This window comes from Aquarana catesbeiana, linkage group LG04, assembly GCF_042186555.1.
Source record: "Aquarana catesbeiana isolate 2022-GZ linkage group LG04, ASM4218655v1, whole genome shotgun sequence".
In the NCBI taxonomy this organism is placed as follows: Eukaryota; Metazoa; Chordata; class Amphibia; order Anura; family Ranidae; genus Aquarana; species Aquarana catesbeiana.
This window is the reverse complement of record NC_133327.1, coordinates 619,534,592-619,555,111: the sequence shown is the minus strand read 5'-3', so window position 1 is coordinate 619,555,111 and position 20,520 is coordinate 619,534,592. Positions and strand designations below refer to the sequence as shown.

At 42.0% G+C, this 20,520-nt stretch overlaps 1 protein-coding gene across 1 annotated transcript in view; it reads right to left on the bottom strand.

The window, feature by feature from the left end:
- ITPKB (inositol-trisphosphate 3-kinase B) overlaps positions 1 to 20,520 on the bottom strand; it is a 164,132-nt gene that overhangs the window by 19,234 nt on the left and 124,378 nt on the right. The window contains exons 5-7 of the mRNA XM_073628302.1: positions 17,675 to 17,879; positions 3,216 to 3,317; positions 2,905 to 2,976 (exon numbers count right to left, since the gene is read on the bottom strand). Of these exons, the coding sequence (XP_073484403.1) occupies positions 2,905 to 2,976; positions 3,216 to 3,317; positions 17,675 to 17,879 (379 nt within the window). The remainder of the gene's footprint in view (positions 1 to 2,904; positions 2,977 to 3,215; positions 3,318 to 17,674; positions 17,880 to 20,520) is intronic.

Below are 20,520 nucleotides of genomic sequence, written 5' to 3'. Positions count from 1 at the left end.
AAGAACTCTCATTTTCATCAGCTTAGACGATATTTGTTATGGTGCGGTTGCTATGTCAGCGAGCAAAGCTTTTCAAGATTAGTAGTGGCTGTATTTTAGGAGGAATGTCACCACATTCCACAACAGACAAAAAAAAAGGTATTCGCCCATGACCCTCACTTACCAGATCACAACAATGGACCTTAAGCCTTAAACAGTGGCTTAGTGGTTAGCACTGGGGTCCTCAGTTTGACTCCTGGCCAAAGCACTATCTGCATGGACCTCCAGGTATTTATAATATCTCACAGAGATCACAGTTCTTCCCCTGACAATGCCTCCATCTGCTTTTCTCTTCTAAAGGACAGAGCAATTTTTGTTCAGGCATCCTCCAGGGTCAGCATCTATTTCCTGGACCGAGATTTTGGCTCAGTCTTGACAAATGTCTGGCACAGATCAGATCCTGCTGCATCCTCTCACCTTGTGACTTGCTACAAAGTTACAACGTTGCCATCTGATCACTGGGGGAGAGGAGACTCAGGAAATACTTCCTTTTGCCTGCAGCAGACTGATGACATCATCTTGAACCAGACAAAGTCACTGGACTGGAGCTCATGGACAGCTGTTTAACCACTTGCCGACCGCCCGCCGTTGTGTTACGTTGGCTGTTTGAAGTGGATTATCGTTCTTATGGCAGCAGCTAGCTGCCATAACCCCAGTATCCACTTCTTCAGCGGGAGGTCAGGTTTAAGATAAAAGTGGTCTCAGCCGTGGATTCACTGCGAGATCCCTTTTATTGGTGGCGGAAGAGGGGCCCCCCTCCCGCCACGCTCCGGTGCCCTCCGCCGCTTACCAGAGCTGCCAGCAATGGTATAGGTGATCAGGTCCTGTCCCCACTGTGGTATGGAGCTGAGTGAGGGGAAGATGGCCCCCACCCGGCTCCATACCATTGTAGGGCGGAAGCAACGTCAAAACGTCACTTCCGCCCATAGCTCTTAAAGGGACATTTTTTTTTTTTTAATGACATTTTTATTTATTTATTGTGTAAATATGAGCTCTGTCATGCTTTTTTTCTATTACAAGGGATGTTTATTCTCTCTAGGCCATTTTATTCTCTAGGGTGTTATTAGTGAGTAATTTTCTAGCAAAAAAAACCTGATTGTAACTTGTAAACACCAAATCTCAAAACGAGGCTCTGTCCTTAAGTGGTTAATGATGACTAGTGAGCTTTTCTATAAAATAAATGTGTTGTTGTCATAGGCATGTGCGCACAGGGTGTGCCAGGTGTGCCTGGGCACACCCTAATCATCATATGTGGCTTAGATTACCCCTGTTTAGACCCCTGATATTTCACCAAAGCCCCCTAACGGGGCTCCTAAAAATATTGTAAAAAAATAATTAGAAACAAAACTGTAAAAAATAAATATAAATATATATTTAAAATATAAAATAATAAAAATAAAAACTTCAGACACCGTCCACTGCCCTACTGACATCAATCTCTGCCCTACTGATACCGTCCCCCGCCCTACTGACACCAATCTCTGCCCTACTGACACTGTCCACTGCAATAAAGACACTGTCAGTATGTATACACATGCACACATACTGGGGGAGAGGAGACTCAAGAAATACTTCATCTTGCCTGCAGCGGACTGATGACATTATCTTGAACCAGACAAAGTCACTGGACTGGAGCTCATGGACAGCTTTTTAATGATGAATAGTGAGCTTTTCTATAAAATGAATGTGTTCTTATCATAGGCATGTGCACAGGGTGTGCCAGGTGTGCCTGGGCACACCCTAGTCACCATATGTGGCTTAGATAACCCCTGTTTAGACCCCTGATATTTTACCAAAGCCCCCTAAAAATATTTAAAAAAAATTATTATAAACAAACTAAAAAATATCAAAAAATTAGATAATTAAACAAAAAAACTACAGACACCATCCACTGCCCTACTGACACCGTCCCCTGTCCTACTGACACCAATCTCTGTCCTACTGACACTGACCACTGCCCTACTGACACCAATCTCTGCCCTACAGACACTGTCAGTATATATACACATGCACACACATATGTGTTTAAGCTTTGGGGTGCACACTCTAATACAATATGCTGTGCACACCTATGGTTGTTGTTTTTTGTCTTATATCATATAGACTTGTAAAGTTACATACCTAATGTTATATCCAGAGGTATCACCACTGGATCTCTGTTGTTCTCTATGCAGGGCAGGCAGAACATGGCTGGTGGGAGGGATCAACAGGGTGCTGTACATAGCATCCTGAAAACATCCCAGCACCCTGCTTCAGTACTCCTCTCAAGAGCCCTCAGCCCTTATGCAAGCAGTAGGCTGGTTCTTGGAAGGAGTTGGGAAAACAACAAAGCACCTACATGGGCAGGTGTCAGTCTGGATGAGTAGCCAGGCTGAATTTGCATGTAGACTGCCCTAGGTAATGCCCATATGTAATGCTGAGCCTCCATGATAGAAAGAACTAAAATCCAATGAATGAAAAAGACAGACCAGGGAACGTCAGGTTGGGGAGGAAAAGGTTAGGTGATGCTGAGGATCCCCCAACCAGTAGGTGGACTCTATCTGACTTGCTGCAGCTTCTTATACACACTGTGAGAAGCTCACAGCATGCAGTAAAATCAGAGTAAGCAATTTCAGTACAGGAGAGGATCCTGTACAACTGGATGGAAGGCTGGAACATCAAAACTCATGTTAGAAACATCATGGCTTTCTCTAGCTGCTTCACTTTTCCTTCGATAATTCAAGGGCACTACATGATTTTGTTGGGAATGTTACTTTGTAAGCTCCTTTGGGTTGAGGGTGATGTAAAGGGTTCTATGTGTTGTGGAATATGTCAGTGTCATACAAATAAGGGAAGAAATGATAACAACACATATACATGGCTCACCTCATGGCTCTTAAAGAAAGGCGACTGCTCTAGTGTGTTTCTTATATCCTCCAAGCGATTCAGGTACAACGTCTGTAGACACAGGTTTAAATAAAGAGAGGTGTGAGTTTTTCTGGGTTTGAAGAATGATATTGGTTCAGCATTAAAACAAAATAATTAAGCTTAGCACTATTTGTCTTACATATCCCCAGCACAATGTCAGGGAATCACAATCCTTTCTTAAAGGAAAAACTCTTTTTAGTCTGTAGGTGTGGTGTGGGTTCATTCCAAACAATGGCTGCATGCAAAGATTAGGAAGCTGTAACCCTTACCAAGATTGTGGAGTTCCCCTTTGTAAAGTCCCGGAATGCTTCCTTAATCTGCTCTGGGCTCTTCGTTTTCTTAAAATCCCTGTTTACTGTGCCATCTTCTTTCTGAAAAAAAAAATGAATATCATGTGATCAAACTGCCAATTAACACATTTCAGTGGATCAGAGTTGCTGTAAAAACAAGACAGATATGGAATAAGATAGAAACTTCTTTCCATTTCCTTTCTTTCTCCTTACTTCTTTTATTTCCCTTCCTTCATTTCTCTTGCTTCCTCTGTACTTCCTTCATTTCCCTTTCTTCCTCCTTACTTCTTTCATTTCCCTTCCTTCATTTCCCTTTCTTCCTTCTCACTTCTTTCATTTCCCTTATTTAATTTCTTTTTCTTCCTTCTTATTTGTTTCGTTTCCCTTTTTTCATTACCCTTTCTTCCTCCTCACTTCTTTCATTTCCATTTCTTCATCCTTACTTATCTCATTTCCCTTTTTTCCTTTATCTCTCATTTTCCTTGCTTCCTCTTTACTTCTTTAATTCCTCTTTCTTCCTCCCTTACTTCCTTTATTTACCCTTTTTACTTCTGTTTCCTTCCCTTTGTCCTCTTCCTTTCCTTTCCACCTTCCTTCTTTTACCCCTCTCTTCCTCCATTATGTTTTCCTTCCTCCTATCCTTTCTTCCTTCCTTCATACTTACCATAGGGTGGTCAGATAGTTCCTTCCTTCTCTTTCCTTATTCCTTTCCTTTTCCTTCCTATCCCTCCTGCACACTTTACTTTGTTCCTTCTTTAATCCCTCTCTTTCTTCCTCCCTTTCTTCCTACTTATCACAGACAGTTATGTTGAGTGTGCCTTTCTGATTAAATGTTAAGGAATCCAGATTGCTAAGGCACATTTGTACATGTATTTCCTTCCTTTATTTCCCTTCCTTCCTTCTTTCCCGTACCTCACTCTTTCTTTCATTCTCTATCTTTCGTCCCTCTTTCCTTCTTTTCCTTTATTTAATCACCTTCCTTTGTTCCCTCCTTTCTTCATTTTCCTACCTTCCTTCCTTCCTTTCTTTTCTTCCCCAAACTCCCTCATTCTCTCTTGATTTCTTCTTCCTTAATTTGATGTACTGTAGTGTACTTTACAAAACTAGTGACAAACCAGATAATCAGAAGAATGGCTGCTGTAGTATTACTGTAGTTTTAATAATGTTAATAGCAGTATTATTTGCACATACAATATTTGTCTGTGGAAAGGGTTAACAGACTGGATAAGCAACTGGAGCGCTTGTAGTTAGAGGTCTGAATAAGATTATCTTTTTATATCAATAAATGTAAAATTTCGTCATTGTGCCAGTTCACCATCCCCACCCTCCACTAATAAACCAATTCTGCTTATAAACCTCAAATCTCTTTAGCTCCACCTTAGACATTGTGGACCAATTAGTGTTGCTCTTTCTCCTTGTACAGGGTGACCAGTCTGGTACCTGCATCTCACCACATCTTTTACTAAGAGGAGCACACTATATGTCAAGACAGGGTGGGGATGGGTGCCATTTTGTTGTAGTTATGGAGTAAAACATGGATTACTTCTATTTTACATTTACAAGCCAGCAAAGATCAACTTTGTATCACTTTTGGCCTGTAAATGTAAACTAGAAGTAATCCATGTTTTAACCCATGACTACAACAAAATGGCACCCACCCCCACCCTGTCTTGACATATAGTGAGCTCCTCTAAGTAAAATATGGCTTCAGGTTGGTCTGCTACCCATGGGAGAATCGCCTCCAACGTGTTTCATCCTATCGAGGCCTCTATGATTAACATGTATGAAACATGTTGGAGGGTATGCTCCCATGGGTAGGAGACCAAACAGAATTTTTTTTTGCTAAACTAAGCTCACTATATGCAGTGTGCATGTGGGCGCCATTTTGTTGTAGTCCTCTATGTTTTTAAGTTGATGTTTTATATATATATTTTACCTTGTATATAAAATTTCTATTTTAGAAATATAGAGTACACCTGTGACAAAAGATTCACAAAGCATTATGAATTTTCTATGGAGAAAACATAAGAAAAACTGTTTGCTTTCAGACTGTTTCTCTGTGATTGAAACTACAAGGGATTCAGATACAAGACTGGTCACCCTGCACAAGGAAAGAGAGCATCACTGAAAAAGTTTCACACTGGATTACTGCACAGATCTGGAAGACATATACAAAGCACACCAAGACTGGAGTAAGAATACACATGGATTAAAACAATATTTGCTTATCATGGAATTTAGCTTTAACATTTAAATGACTAAATTGTTAAATGTGTTTTTAGGACTGAACATAAAAAATAATAAATAATAAATAAAATAAAAGCATTACATACAAAGACACTATACAAAATCCTTTTAAAACCCAACTCCTGATATTTTTTTTATTTGGATAGAGTGGTGCAGAGTGTGAGCTTCTGTCATCTGTATCCCTATGGGGACAAGAAGTGATGGCAAATCTGTCCAACAAGAACACAGACAAAATCATTAACACATTTTTCTTAGAGTAAGGAAGAGTTAACATTTTTTGTAACTTTTTTTTCTTTTTTTTTTTTGTTGTCTGCGCTCTTCTCTTCTGGTAATAACCACTGCCGAATTTCTTGAGCTAGCATCAAAGGGATAGAAAGCAAGGCAATATATCCTGATGGGGTCAGATATAGAGATTACGGCCGGGCACTAATTTTAACTCTAATCCACTGTAACCAAAACAAAAAAAAAATGTATTTGGTAATACTATAAAGCTTGTCTGTGGTAATGTGCCCCTTGGGGGTTGCGTCCTAGGAGTGCCAGAAAAAAAAATATGGGTTTGGGACCCCACTGACTTTTCACTGGCACTTGGGTCATGTCACTTTTGGTACTTCTTGGGTGAGCCTTCTGGCTGGCTCAACGCAAATTCTATACCGACCGGAAGGTTCGCCTTCTACAATGCACATATTACTTGTCTATTATTTTTATTTCATGTATTTATCTTTTTTATTTATTTTTTGCACAGAGGAAGAGCGTGCAGGTTTGTCAGGACCCACTCTGATGTTGGGAAGAAGATCTGTGGCCAGGGCAGGACGTAGGGTGGTGGGGGCCCCTGGGCTTGAGTCACTTTCGGGCCCTACCCTTCTATACATATGCATAGCTCTATAAAACAGAAATAGAAAAGGACAAGGTGTGCCAGACTTAGTGCAGTATTAAAGAACTTCTGTTTAATTGGACAAGACAAAACATCCAAATGGCTACTCACAAAAGTAGATAATATATAAGCGTATAAGTGGGGTACTGTATTGGTATTCTTCCTGGGTCCATGATTAATAAAAGCAATAAAAATGGATAAAATGATAATACTGTATTTATCGGCGTATAACACTCACCCCAAGTTTAGGAGGGAATTTTAAGGAAAAAAACATATTTAAATACCCATCAATGCAGCCTTATCAGTGTCCATCTGCAGCCTTGTCATTGACAGTGTAGCCTTGTCAGTGTCAGTGTAGCCTTGTCAGTGTCAGTGTAGCCTTGTCAGTGTCAGTGTAGCCTTGTCAGTGTCAGTGTAGCCTTGCCCCGGTGTCATTTGCAGACTTGTCAGTGTAGCCTTGCTCCAGTGTCATTGCTGCCTTGTTATTGCAGCCTTTCAGTTTAAAAATGGTCCCCCTACCCCCTCCCCCTCCCACAAGGCATGTATGAAAAATTATAAATTCTCTGAAAAATGGCCAAGAACTCATAAATTCTGCCAGGGTATGTAAACTTATGAGCACAACTGTAAGTTTACAGCACAGTATACATGCACTGCCTAAAATCCCAGAGTCAATAAAGAGAGTCATTCAACTGTACAGAATATGGAGTGCTACATCCACCACGCCGTGACACCGCTTCCTCCTCTACTTCACAGGAGGCAATTAAACTGTGTGACAAAGTTTAGTCTCAGAACTTAGGGGCCTTTTATTAGCAAGTAAACAAAACTTCAAACAGAAAAAAATGTGGTTTTATTGGATAATTATCTGGAACAGAAATTACACAATGTACAAAACAGGTCCATACTGATTGAGTCAGAGGGGGGTGAAACTCAGCACAAAGACATCAGGTCACTTAAAGCGGTATTAAACTCTAGTTTAAAAAAAAAAAATGCTGACAGGCATAGTTTTTATAACAGAAGCGTCTCTTCTGTCATAAGTGCCTCTCCTGGCCTTTCAGTGGTAATGTCTTCTGAGCTGCGCATGCACAATTCATACCACATTTATGGCACCCGCTGAGTATCGTGGTAAGGTGACTCCTGCGCACATGTGCGGGAGTGACATGTTTGCAGCCCAGACATTCAAGCAGCCAGGGAGCGTGAACCCAGGAGGAAAATCGGGTGAAGATGGAAGCTCCAGGAGTGGTGACAGCTCACCGCTGGAGGACTCCATACGAGAGATAAGTCAATTATAATGTGCTTGTATGTGGTTAATGATCAACTCACATCTATATAGGGAAAACAGGCATATCTGACAATCTGCAGTGAAATGATAGGTGGCCAGATTCTCCCAGTGATTCTGGCCACCTATTATTTTGCCGCAGATTGTCAGATATGCCTGTTTTTGCCATATACATGTGAGTTGCTCGTTAACATGTGTCTTCATACTGCACCTAGTCTGGCGCCTTTTATTAGCAAGTAAACAAAACTTCAAACAGAAAAAAATGTGGTTTTATTGGATAATTATCTGGAACTGAAACATGTGTCTTCATACTGCACTTAGTCTGGCGCCCCCTTGTGTTCTTTTTACATTCCTACAGAGGACTAGTATGAACATTTTTACTATATTGAGATGTATTAATGGCGCCAACCTTAAGACCTTTTATGTGCTATATGGCAGCTGCCCCTTTAAGTGAACATTTTACTACAAAATATGTCAATAAATAATGTAAGGCGCTACTCCTAAAACATGTACTACTTTCAGTGCAATACCAAAATACTAAATAAATGAATGTGTTCGCTCCACAAAAACTGAAAATATAAAGTTAAATCACAACATAAATTCTTCTCCACAATTATATATCATGTGCAATAGCGCACAAAAAATATATTCTTAACCAAATGATATTTATATCACAGTGTCCATATAACTTTCAAAAAGTGTCCATTTTAAACCAATATGACAACAAACAACAAAAACGAAAATGCAAAACCAAAACAATTCAACTGTGCTGTGCTTCTGTTATTCAATAAAATCAATTACAGATACTCCTCGTTTAATGACTTACCTGTTTAATGACCACTCAGACTTAAGACCAGCTCTCTCCCTACCTGAATGACGCGCTGTACATCATTGTATTGTACAGTACAGTACGGAATTTTCGTTTGTGTTCTGTACTTATGCAAATTAAAACAACGTCATTGAGCTGGAGTTGTGTGTTTAGACCTTTTTCACAATACAGTAGAGTAGTTAAGAATGCTTAAAATATTGATTACTTGTGACTCCTCGTTTAACAACCAAGTCGTTTAATGACCTGGTCGTTAAGTGAGGAGTACCTGTAGTCCCATCCACCGTGCCTCGTGTACTACTGTGAAAAACTTCTCAACTCTCCAACACACCAGATCCACATGGCCATAAAGACCAGTAAAGCCTTAGTGTTTAATCCAACCAGAAAAGATGGGATAGATGCTCCAACCAATATAATCTCCTCTCGCACACCCACTGTTTATGCATAAATCCCAGAAAAAACAATAGTAGATTGATCGTGCAGTACGTTTATTGAAACCCAAATTAAAACACATCCGATTTATTACACTTATATTTGATAGTGCCCAGAACGGCACCAGCTCAATCAACATGCGCATATATGAGATAGCGCCTCGCCGTTCTCTCCAGAGACTCGGCATGCATTCCACCTCACCCGGATATGACGTCACCAGCAACCTGGAACTCTCAACAGCAACCCGTTCTCAATGCATTTCATCGATATGGCATCATCAGGAAGTCTGCCTACGGCCACATCACCCTGAACTCACCCGATCCCATCTGATCTCGGAGGCTAAGCAGGGTCGGGCCTGCTTCCTGATGACACCATATCTGAGCAATGCATTGCGGTTGCTCCAGAGCTTAGTAAATTAGGTAAAGCTTCACTTTCCAAAGAATATCCAATCATGTGCAAGGAAAAAAAAAAACAGCATTTTTGCTTGCACATGATTGGATGATGGAAGTCAGCAGAGCTTCTGCTCATTTACTAAGATCTGGAGCAACTTCTCTTGCAGTGTGCAACTGCACTTTGAAAAGTGCACAGTCTATCTGCCTTTGGTAAATCAACCCCAATGGGTCACTCGCTCTCCTCTCTTTCATATCCAATGGCTCTGTCCAAGGTTTCAATTAAATAAATTGAGCCTGAAGATGTATTGAACATGTATTGTCTTCCTGTCTGTAGACCACTTACTTCAACAAAAAACTTCCCATAAGAATTTCTGTGCAATTACCGTATATACTTGAGTATAAGCCGACATAAATATAAGCCGAGACACCTAATTTTCCCACAAAAAACTGGGAAAACGTATTGACTCGAGTATAAGCCTAGGGTGAGAAATGCGCAGCTACTGTAAGTGGAAAAGAGGATCAACAATACCCATTTGCATGCCTCACTGTGCCCATTTGCAGCCATAGGTCCCCCGAACTCCAAACTTGGAAGTTAAGGGTTCCCATATGCCCCCTAGCTGCAGCCAAAATTTGGGGTCGCTGGACCCAAAGGGTCCCAAAATGACATTGCTGCAGATGGACACAATTGACCGAATTTGGGGCCCCGTATCTCGGGGCCACTTGGTGCTAGGAACCCCAAATTTGGTGTGCAAACCCAGTGGTTCCTAGCACCAAGTGACCCCGAGATACGGGGCCCCAAATTCCGTTTGGAAAATGTCAAGCACTTTTCTGCAGAGAATGACATTTTCCGAACCGACTTTGGGGCCCCATATCTCGGGCCACTTGGTGCTAGGAACCCCAACTTTCGATATGTTGTAGTGCTAGTTCCACTGGGTTTGCACACCAAATGTGGGGTTCCTAGCACCAAGTGGTCCCGAGATACGGGGCCCCAAAGTCGGTTTGGAAAATGTCATTCTTTGCACCAGAAAAGTGCTTGACTTGAGTATAAGCCGAGGGGGGCACTTTCAGCACAAAAAAATGTGCTGAAAAACTTGGCTTATACTCAAGTATATACGGTAGTGTATTTAATGCATGGAATTTACCTACATAAGAGATTGCTGATAGATGCCACCATTATTCATTTGGCATTCTATAGTATTCCCCTTCGATCCTCCCTCAGTTGCTACAAAAATAGTTAGGGAGGGGAGAGGAGGAGTGGAGGAGCTGGGCCAGCAGAGGCCGTTGCAAGTCAATCAAAAAATTGTTTACGGAAAGGAAAAACACTGCAATTAAGCATGCAAAATACTTGATATTTCTGTGTTTTTACAGGCTTTTTTTAAGTTGTTGATAGGGTCTCTTTGAGTGTATGTTTGTAAAATAAAGAGGTAATTGTAGAATTCAATTTCAGCTCCCTCTCAACTCCCTGTTTCCTGCACCACACCCCCTTGGGGCATAGAGGAGGGTCGCGGGAACTAGAGTTGAGCTTAGAATAAAGGGATAATAAAACTAGCACCAAAAGATTTGTGGGTGGGGCTTAACGTGCCCACTCTGGGAACCCGGAGCGAGCTCTCACTAGCGCCCCCAAAGGCGAGCTGAGACTGCGGTAAACATGAAATCAGCGTTAAGGCAGCACTCTAACTTAAAAGCGAGACTCCCCCTTGAGAATACTGTAGAGCAAAATATGTAAAGAAAACATTTATCACATAGAGCATTCTGGAAGCACCTGCTTACACATTAGTTTAGTAAGTGAAACACATACTAAAAGGAAATGTATGCTGTTTATCTTGTGGTACTTCCTTATGCTTGGATAACACATTTTTAAAGGTCACCGATGATGGTTTTGTGGTCAGTAGCTACTTCCTGTCCAGAAAATGCATGAATCTTCCTGTACATCACTTTATAAGTTGTAGCGTAAGTTGGATTTAAAAATACAATTTCATACACTTCAAGTTTTACTTGCTGGTGATACATAGAACCTTAACCCATTGTCCACCAAGGTACATTTATAAACCTCCTGGTATTTGAGGTATTAACACAAGAAGCAGAAGCTGAGACCTTTGTATCATTTTTTCGGGTGCCATCTGGCTTTTATGTAAAACTGATCTACAGTTTAACCCAATCACTTTTACTTTGAGGGTGGGGGTACCCTGCTGGTGCAACTTGCTGGGACTTCTGGGCTCTCCCATTCCTGTGGGACCACAGTAAACTGTCTCTGGATGGCGAGATGACGTTCCCTGAGCTCCTCTATGCTTAACCACTTAAGCTCTGAAAAATTTTACCCCCTTTATGACCAGGCCAATTTTTGCTATACAGCACTGCGTTACTTTACCTGACAATTGCGCGGTCATGCAGCGCTGTATCCAAATGAAATTTGTAGAGTTTTTTTTTTCACACAAATAGAGCTTTCTTTTGGTAGTATTTGATTGCCACTGGGTTTTTTTATTATATAAACTAAAAAAGATAAATTTAAAAAAAATTAATATATTTTTTTACTTTCTGCTATAAAACATATCCGATAAAAAAATATTTTTTTTCTCAAGTTTAGGCCAAAAATGTATTTTGCTACAAATTTTTGGTAAAAAAATTCCAATAAGTGTATTATAATTGGTTTGCATGAAAGTTATAGTGTCTACAAACTACGGGATACATACTGGAATTTTTTATTTATTTTTATTCATTTACTTTTTTTACTAGTAATGAAGGCGATCAGCAACTTAAAAAAGCGGGACAGTGATAGTGTGGTGACCAATCTGACACTAACTGACACTTTGTGGGCACTGACTAACTGACACTGATATCACCAGTGACACTAATACAGTGATCAGTGCTAAGAATATACGCTGTCACTGTACTAATGACATGGGCTGGGAGGGGGTTAACATCTAGGGGCAATCAAGTTAATTGTGTGCCTAGCAAGTGTTGATGTGTTTGCTGCTTTGTACTAAAGATCGATTTCTTTATTTTCCTTGCTTAGCAGGGAAAAGAAACAAAGCGATCACTTTCTATGTATTGAGCTTTGTATTGTTTACCAACACAGAGCTCTAGGCTGTGATTTGGTACAGCCAATCAGCAGGTTCTGGCCATGAATCATTGACCGGGATCTGTTAATGAACTCCTACTATGTCAAATCACAGGGGAGTAGGCGGGTGGGGGGCCATCGCAGTGCATGTAGCTGCCAGCCTGCCACAGTAATAAAACTGGAAGTGTTCAGCTCTGAGCATTTCCAGGTTCAGAGCTGTCAAAGTCCCAGTTGAAATGTCAGGTAAACAACCGATCAAGTAAAGTCCTGTGCTTAATCTGCTGGAGTGGAGGCCAGTGGAGACATTAGGGATCTAATAGATTCCTGAAGTCTCCATAAATAGAACCTGTCACCTTTCAATGTTATAACATAGGGGCTTTATTACACACACACACACACACCCATGTGATAGCAATAAAGTTCGAAAATAAAAAGTTCAAAAAAGTCAATAAAAAAAAAAAAAAAATTTACAGCACCCTCCAGGAACACACACTCCAAATGCAAATAATTACATAGGGTGCAAATGTATATATAAACAGAAAATGCACCAGACATGTTATATATCACTGTGAACTTTGGAGTGAGATAAAGAAATCTAGGGCCATAATTCCCAGTTAAAGCGGCTCTTCACCCTCTGAGGAAACTCCAACCCAACCCCCACCACCACCACCACCGCTAAATGAATAGCTCCATCTCTCTATGTTTGTTTGTTACGTTTATTTACCTTTTTTTAATGAAAACGTATGGCCCCGCCCCCCCCATGCACGTCACTCGGCTAGGTGCGTCACATATCCCAGGAGACATAGCCTATACCTCCCAACATTATGAGATGGGAATGAGGGACACCTACTATCAAACGTATGTAGGCATAAGACACACCCCCTACCACACCCCCTTAAAGGAGAATTAACCAAAATAAAAAGTTAACTAAATCCACAAGGGCTTTTTTTTTACCACTACTATTCCTTTATATTGGCTTTTAAAATTTACAAATGCAGCCATTTAGAATTTGGATGAAAGGTTTAGCACTGGGAAACACTTTTTGAAAGATAAAAAGTGCATTTTATACATATCCATATGGATCAGACCAAAATGATGGCTAAAGAAGGACAGAGGGACATTGCTCCAAATCAGGGACAGTCCCTCGAAATCAGGGACAGTTGGGAGCTATGCACAGCCCTTCATTTAGAAAGGCGGAGGTTAGCGTGCCTAGCACCGTGTCATCGGGAGGTGCGCTGGCTAAACCAGGAAGGGACTAGGCCTCTGGATGACGTTACAAGCAACATGTCAGTGTGGTACTGAAAGGTGTCAGAAGACAGGAGGATCTCAGAGGGACAACACTGGATCCTCTGGGTGGGTAAGTATCTGAAATGTGCACAACAGACCACCTGGGGGGTAAAAAAAAAAAATTGGGAGGTGGGCGAAGATCCTCTTTAGTGTCACTTATGGACAATTAAGGGTAAAATTGTTTTTCGCCATTTTGCAGCCGCTTGACATGCTTAATAGCTATTTACTCAATGCAACCACATCTTGTATACTTTAACAGTAAAATAAGTATTATTTTGTTTGCATGCACACACAAAAAATTTACTGACGCTAATTTATTGTACAAGAACTCTTCCAGCAATAAAATCTAATCAACATGTGTGTGAAAAATGTAGACCTGGCAGAGACTCATGGAGTGTCTGCGCATGTGCCAGTTCCAAATTGAAGATGGGGGGTGCTGAAGAAGAGGGGCAAACAGAGAGCTTTTGCATCATCAAGACAACACTGGACTCCATGCCTTTTTTTTCTTTTTAATTCTAAGATAGGGACAAGCGTTAGGAGTTTTTTTTCAGGTCAGGTGGTTAGGCAGAGCGTAGTTCCTCTTTAAGCATTAGTCTTGAGCCTTATAATAGATTTGAAAATAACACTGTTTATGACACAGAATGTATTTCCAATCCAAAAAGCTTGTCAGGAGGAAGAGGGATGACAATGTAGTGGCGAAGCACATCCTGCATTAACAATTCTATTGCTGTATACTGTACATCCTTCCTTAGTCACGGCAGCTGGTCATGTATAGGACAGCTTAGTGCTGTTACATAACAATATCCCACGCGGCCTTTGTCATATAAGAATAACAATAGGAAATGCAATCGGGCGATTTTACCTATTCCTGCTTTGAATAGAACAGCCTAACAAGAGTAATAAAGTGATTCCATTTTCCTAGTATTTGCTTTTCACATATGGAGAAGGAAAGTAAAGCATAAAATAAACTAAATATATTGAAATAAGGGGCAGGTAATAAATGGGGAAGACGGCTTTGCAAGGAACCGGATTAAGTAGTGTCTATTTACTATCAGTCAATAATGATTCAGCAAGTCCCAACTGGATCCTGCCTTTTCTAATGAACAGCTGTGTTCATGAACAGGACTATCAGGGGACAAGTGTATGGAAGCCCTAAACAATAAACTTCTATTCTTTGGACCCTTTTGGTCTGTTCAATATACCACTGAAAGCATTTCAATAGAATGTAAAGGGGGAAGCGCCATAGGCTTGTACAGTTTGGGAAATGTTTCTTGGTCTTGACAACCGGTCAAAGGATAAAGCCAACACGTTTTGGGGGATCACAGCTCCCCGTCATCAGGGATTGAGTTGCTGGAATTGATTGGAGTATACTGGGCAACAATTGTAAAATATGGAGATTAGAATTGTTGTGGATCGCTACTCTGACAGCTGTCAGTCTGGTAATCCGCAACCATTGTAAATTTCTTGTACAATTGTTTTCCAGTCATTGCTAGCATTTAAGTCCTGCTGAACAGGGAGCTGTAAGCCCCAAAAATGTGTTGGCTTTATCTTTTGAGTGGTTGTCAAGATAAGCTTTATTGGACTTTGTAGAAACCTGTGGTGCTCTCATCCTTTGAATTCTATTGTCTTCATTCTTAGGACCCTAAGAGATATCCTGCCTCACCGGGAGCTGCCTTTAAGATCTGGCGATTAAAGGATCAGTTCACCAGTTTTTGGGTGGAACATGTAACGTGTTCCAACATCTGTACCCCCCCCCCCTCGAGTGACACCCACGTTGTTCTTCCATTCACGTGAAAGAATAGACTACATGTACCGTTAGCCATTGCGGCTGATGGCTTGAAGTTCTCAATGAACTACAGGGTCACAGGTGAGCGTCCTCGTAGTTAATTGATCTTCCTGCTCTCAAGTAACTGCCTGCCCATATTGGAGGTACAGGCAGACAGCTATCCTGAAAGTCTGCAGGAGCCAAACATTGCACCCTCGGTCTGCTGATCACAAGTGCAATGCCCTGCAGGCTCCTTAGAATAAAAATAATTAATAGACAATTTTTTACCTGCAAAAAAATGTGAATTTTTTGTTTTGTTTTTTTTAAGGTGAACTAAGCTTTTAATGTGATTGTAAGGGATTTTTATTTTTTTTTAAAACAACAAACATTTCTATACTTACCTATACCTACTCTGTGCAATGGAATTGCACAGAGCAGCCCCAAACCCCCTCTTCTCGGGTCCCCCGCTGGTGCTCCTGGCTCCTCCTCTCTGTCCAGTGTCCCCATGGAGACACTTGTGCATGCTCACTCATGAGTGGTGCTGCTGCGCCATCTATACCCTGCTCCCTTGTTACTGGCTTTGATTGACAGCAGAGGAAGCCAATAGCTCCCACTGGCCCAGCAAAGCAAGTAAGACCCGGAAGTGAGGGGAGAGTAAAACTGCAGACGTGCACAGCACTGGATCAAATGAAGGGCTCAAGTAAGTGGGGGGGGGGGGGGGGGGCCAAAGTCAATGCTTAAACATTTTTTACTTTAAAGTGGAGGTCTGCTCACCACTGCAAAAATTAAAAGCCAGCAGCTGCACATACTGCAGCTGCTGACTTGTAATAATTGGACACTTACCTGTCCTGGAGGCCAGCAATGTCAGCACTGCAACTGATGTTTCCATCAGCTGTCGGGGGCTGTCGCCTCCATTGCGAGTAAGAGAATCTCGCCGTGTAGCCTTATGACTTCACGCCGGGAACCCTACTGCGCATGCGCAAGGCGCTGCTCCTCTCTCCCACTGGCCCGGCGGCCGGGGAAGGAGGAGGGAAGAGGAGGGAGCCCAGAAGTGACATCAATACCCGTGGCTGAGGCTCCCGGAAGTGGGGACAGCATACCTGTGAAAGACAGGTACCCTGTCGCCCCTCCCCCCAAAAGGTGCCAAATGTGGCACCGGAGGGGGAGAGGAGTGCAATGAGTGGAAGTTCCACTTTTGGGTGGAACTCCGCTTTAAAGTAGAAGTCCACCCTAACACTAAAATCCCTATATCTACAGACATCCATGATCTAACACTAACCCTGTAAAGAAGTAATCAGTATACATACTTTTTTTGAAGCCGATCCCACCCTGAGCTGTCCTATGCTGCTTTGCTGTGGAGGCGGGTGCAGAGGACACAGCCGACAATGGAAGCCCCATAGTAGGTCTATGGGTGACATCCCTCCCCATTCATTTCACAGCTTCCTCTGATGGAGACCGGTTTGGTTCGGCTTAAAAAAGCTATGTATACTGATTTCTTCTTTACAGGGCTAGATAGGTTAGTGTTAGATTGTGGATGTCGGTAGATGCAGGGATTTTAGTGTTAGGGTGGACTTACACTAAAAAGTATAGGAATTTTTTTGAATCATACATACCTAGGTGGATGCAGCATTGGTTCAACGCTGCATCTTTCTCCCACCGGCTCTAAGGCTGAGAACCGAGCGATCAAACACTGCCTATAGCTTGGTTCTCAGAGGTCCCTGAGCGGAGAGCTGGTGACTGTCAGTCACTGCCATCTACTCTGCCCCTCCAGCGCTCACTGGAGTGCTGGGCTGTGGAAGGGGCGGGAGCAGCTGGCTCAGGCTCTCAGCTGTTTGCTGGGAGGCTGAGCCGGGTGCCGGTCTAAACATGTGGGCCGATCCCAATCATATGGTTGTGATCATTAGAGCCTGGACCGTCTCTGTGTTGCCAGCCGACAGCGGGCTTCAGGCCACTGTCTGCTGAGAAGGGGTCACAGGAGTGCAGAATGAACTGCACTCCTGAGATTCACAAAAGAAGTACAGCCAAACGAGCTTTGGCTGTACAGTACTTCTCCTTTAATGCAAGGAATGATGCAAGATGATGATGCTCTTTTATTGCTCCATGAACAGTTGGTGACCAAACTGTAAAGAAAAGTAATGTCAGTGGTCTGGCTGCACTGTCTGCCAGGGGATCAAAAGACTGGTTGAACAGAACAGAAAGTCTCCATGTATGAGAGTTCTGATGTGTGTATTTATTGGTTTGTCTAGAACTTAGCTTCATATCTTAATCATGGACTATTCTGTACCTTGATGCCCTCAATCCTGAAGCCAAGTGTGGCTGTTGAACTGATCGTCTCTCTCCACGTCATGTAGCGCGGTTTGGTGACAGCTCTCTGCAAATTTTCCTCTTCGGTTGGGGCATTGGGATCCACTTCAATCATCTTGCCGTACATGTCTTTTCTCAGACTAGGCTTCTTCCGGGCTTTTGTCAGCTCTTCCTCTAAGTAGGTCCTGAATTCACCAACACGGGAAAGATTAAGAAACAAAATTTTAGATTTTAGTCTTAACAATATCAACTACACAATGACAGTAAGGACACTAAAAGCCAATGTCTCCTTGTCATTTGCAGACTCTTCCTATCAGAGGGGTCTGCAAATGACCCTCTGATAGGAGAAGTGACCTCTGGTTAATACCCAACTTTAGATGGCAGGCCTATAAATGAATGCAATGCCCACTGCCTTTTGATAGTGTATTTGCAGCTTTACAGTCATTTAAAGTGGAACTAAAAGCACCTTTTATACTCACCTTTCTTCTAACGGACGTGTCCTTTGTCTACATCTTCTCCTGTATGGCAGTTTCCTGCCATTTTCATTGGCTGAGGCAGGATGACATCATTTCTGCACATGCACAAGAGGTCTTCATTTTTACATACTGGGTGACACTGCAAACAGGCAGGTAAGTGTATTTTATTGCAGAAGGGAAATTACATGTCTCTTCTGCAATAACAGAACCTGCCTACTTGCAGTGTACAACAGTGGAACTTTAGTTCCGTCTAGAAAAAATTCTTATGTTACTAGCTGTTTCTTAGTAGCAGGTTTATACACATTACTCTATAGGTAGCTCAATTTGCTCAGAAAAGCTTGCAATGTGAATTAGCATACAATGTACCACCCAAGCCTTGAAATATTTAACCCCTTTTTGGGACAGAGGCTGTGCACATCTAGTTTACAATTGATAATGACATCTGCCAGCGCAGTACAGACAGGGATATTTATGCTAAACATAACCTCCCATCGACCTCCCTAATATTGCATAGAAGGGGGAAGGCTTGGTAAGATTTTTAAACAACAAATAAAAGCAAGTACAAAAGTAAACAGCTGCAGCCCGGGCAGGCCAGGAAACCGGAGGGAACGAACACCCCCTTCCCCTCCTGAATCATACCAGGCCACATGCCCTCAACATGGAGGAGAGGCACTTTGCCAGGGAGGGCTGTAACTGCCTTCCTTTTTTTACAAGGTTAACGTGTAAAAACTCAGGACCCTGCATTCACTACATCTGGTCTCCCACAGTACACAGAACATGGAAATGCAATTAGTTTAGTAAAACCGCTAAATACCTTTTCTCATCAGCAGTATATAGCAGCCTTGTGACTTCTATCAGTGCCTGGTTAAAGCTTTTAGGGGGAGTTTTCATTCTCCTCTGACTGTCCTATGAGGCTGCTTGACCCTTGACCCTCTGTCTGGACAGTGCTGATTGGCCCTCTGCTGATCACATGCACCCTCCCAAGAAAAAAAAACTTTCTAGCAACACACACCAAACTGAGCATGTGCAGAGTGATTCCAAAGGTTCTGTCTTATCAGGAGATGGATTGGGGAAAGCGAAAGCAGGGGAGGATTAGAAAAGACAGGATGAAACACCCTTTTACACAATGCATACTATTAACCCCTTAGGTTTCACAGTGTGTATAACAAGCATGCTTTAATGCATATGCAGACTGATTTTACTGTTGTAAGTTTAGTAACACTTTAAAAAGTTCTGTCGTGTGCGCATACATCTCTTCTTCCTGATCCTGATAGTGGAGAGTGGGGTTACACTGCTTGTATTCTATACCCTGTTTATCCTAAGGCTGTGCTTGAGCAGGGGGCCCGTTTAAGAGGCAGACTGTGATCAGGAAGGGGTATGTGCTGGAGGCATGCTGTGATTGGTCAGGGGGTGCGGAGGCTGAACAGACTACCCAATACAGGCATGCTGTGTGTCTGCACGGTGTCCTGTACCTCTGAAAGGCCAGCCAGAGGGTGAAAACTGTCCACACTAACACAGATCAGCTTCTGTGCTTTGTGTGGTCAGTTTGGAACAAGGAAGAGAGGTGGTTTGCAGAATAAACCAGGATATAATTTATAAAATGAAACATATGTGAACACACACATAAAAAAACAAAAAAAAAACATTTAGGGTAACATACACTTTAATTTCAGAGCTATAAAGAAAAATCTGCAGGAATACTCATTACGTGAAGCTTCAGATCTGCAGCACAAGCCAGGCGGGTGGCAGATGGAAAATTACTTAAAATGTGTGAACAACATAGAAGATGGCAGATTATTCTGCAACATTTCTCACGATTAAGAGGAATAAACACGCATTATCTTGTGTCGGTTTATATTTGTTCCATACTCTACATGCATGCGTCATCTGCTATATAAAACACAGAATATGTGAGCAAGGGACCAGCAAACCTCTCAAAGGGGACCTGTCAGGATAAAATATGAGAGCACCACTCACGTCTCCATTCTAATGCCCTGTACACACGATCGGACTTTGTGACAACAAAACCGTGGAATTTTGTTCGAAGGTTGTTAGCCAACACACGGTCACACAAATGTTGGCCAACAATTACGAACGTAGTGATGTACTAGACGTACTATGTGGTTTTTCAGCTCTTTAGCGCCACCCTTTGGGCTTCTTCTGCTAATTTCATATTAGTAGAAGTTTGGTGAGTGTTGATTCGCGCTTTTCTTTTTGCGTTTTTCATTTAGCGCTATTATTATTATTATCATTATTATTATTATTCTTGATATCACTTGAAAAAAAAAAGCCTTTGAAAATTTGTTTGCAAAAACTCCATCAGTATCACCAGCAAAGCAGCTTCATTATT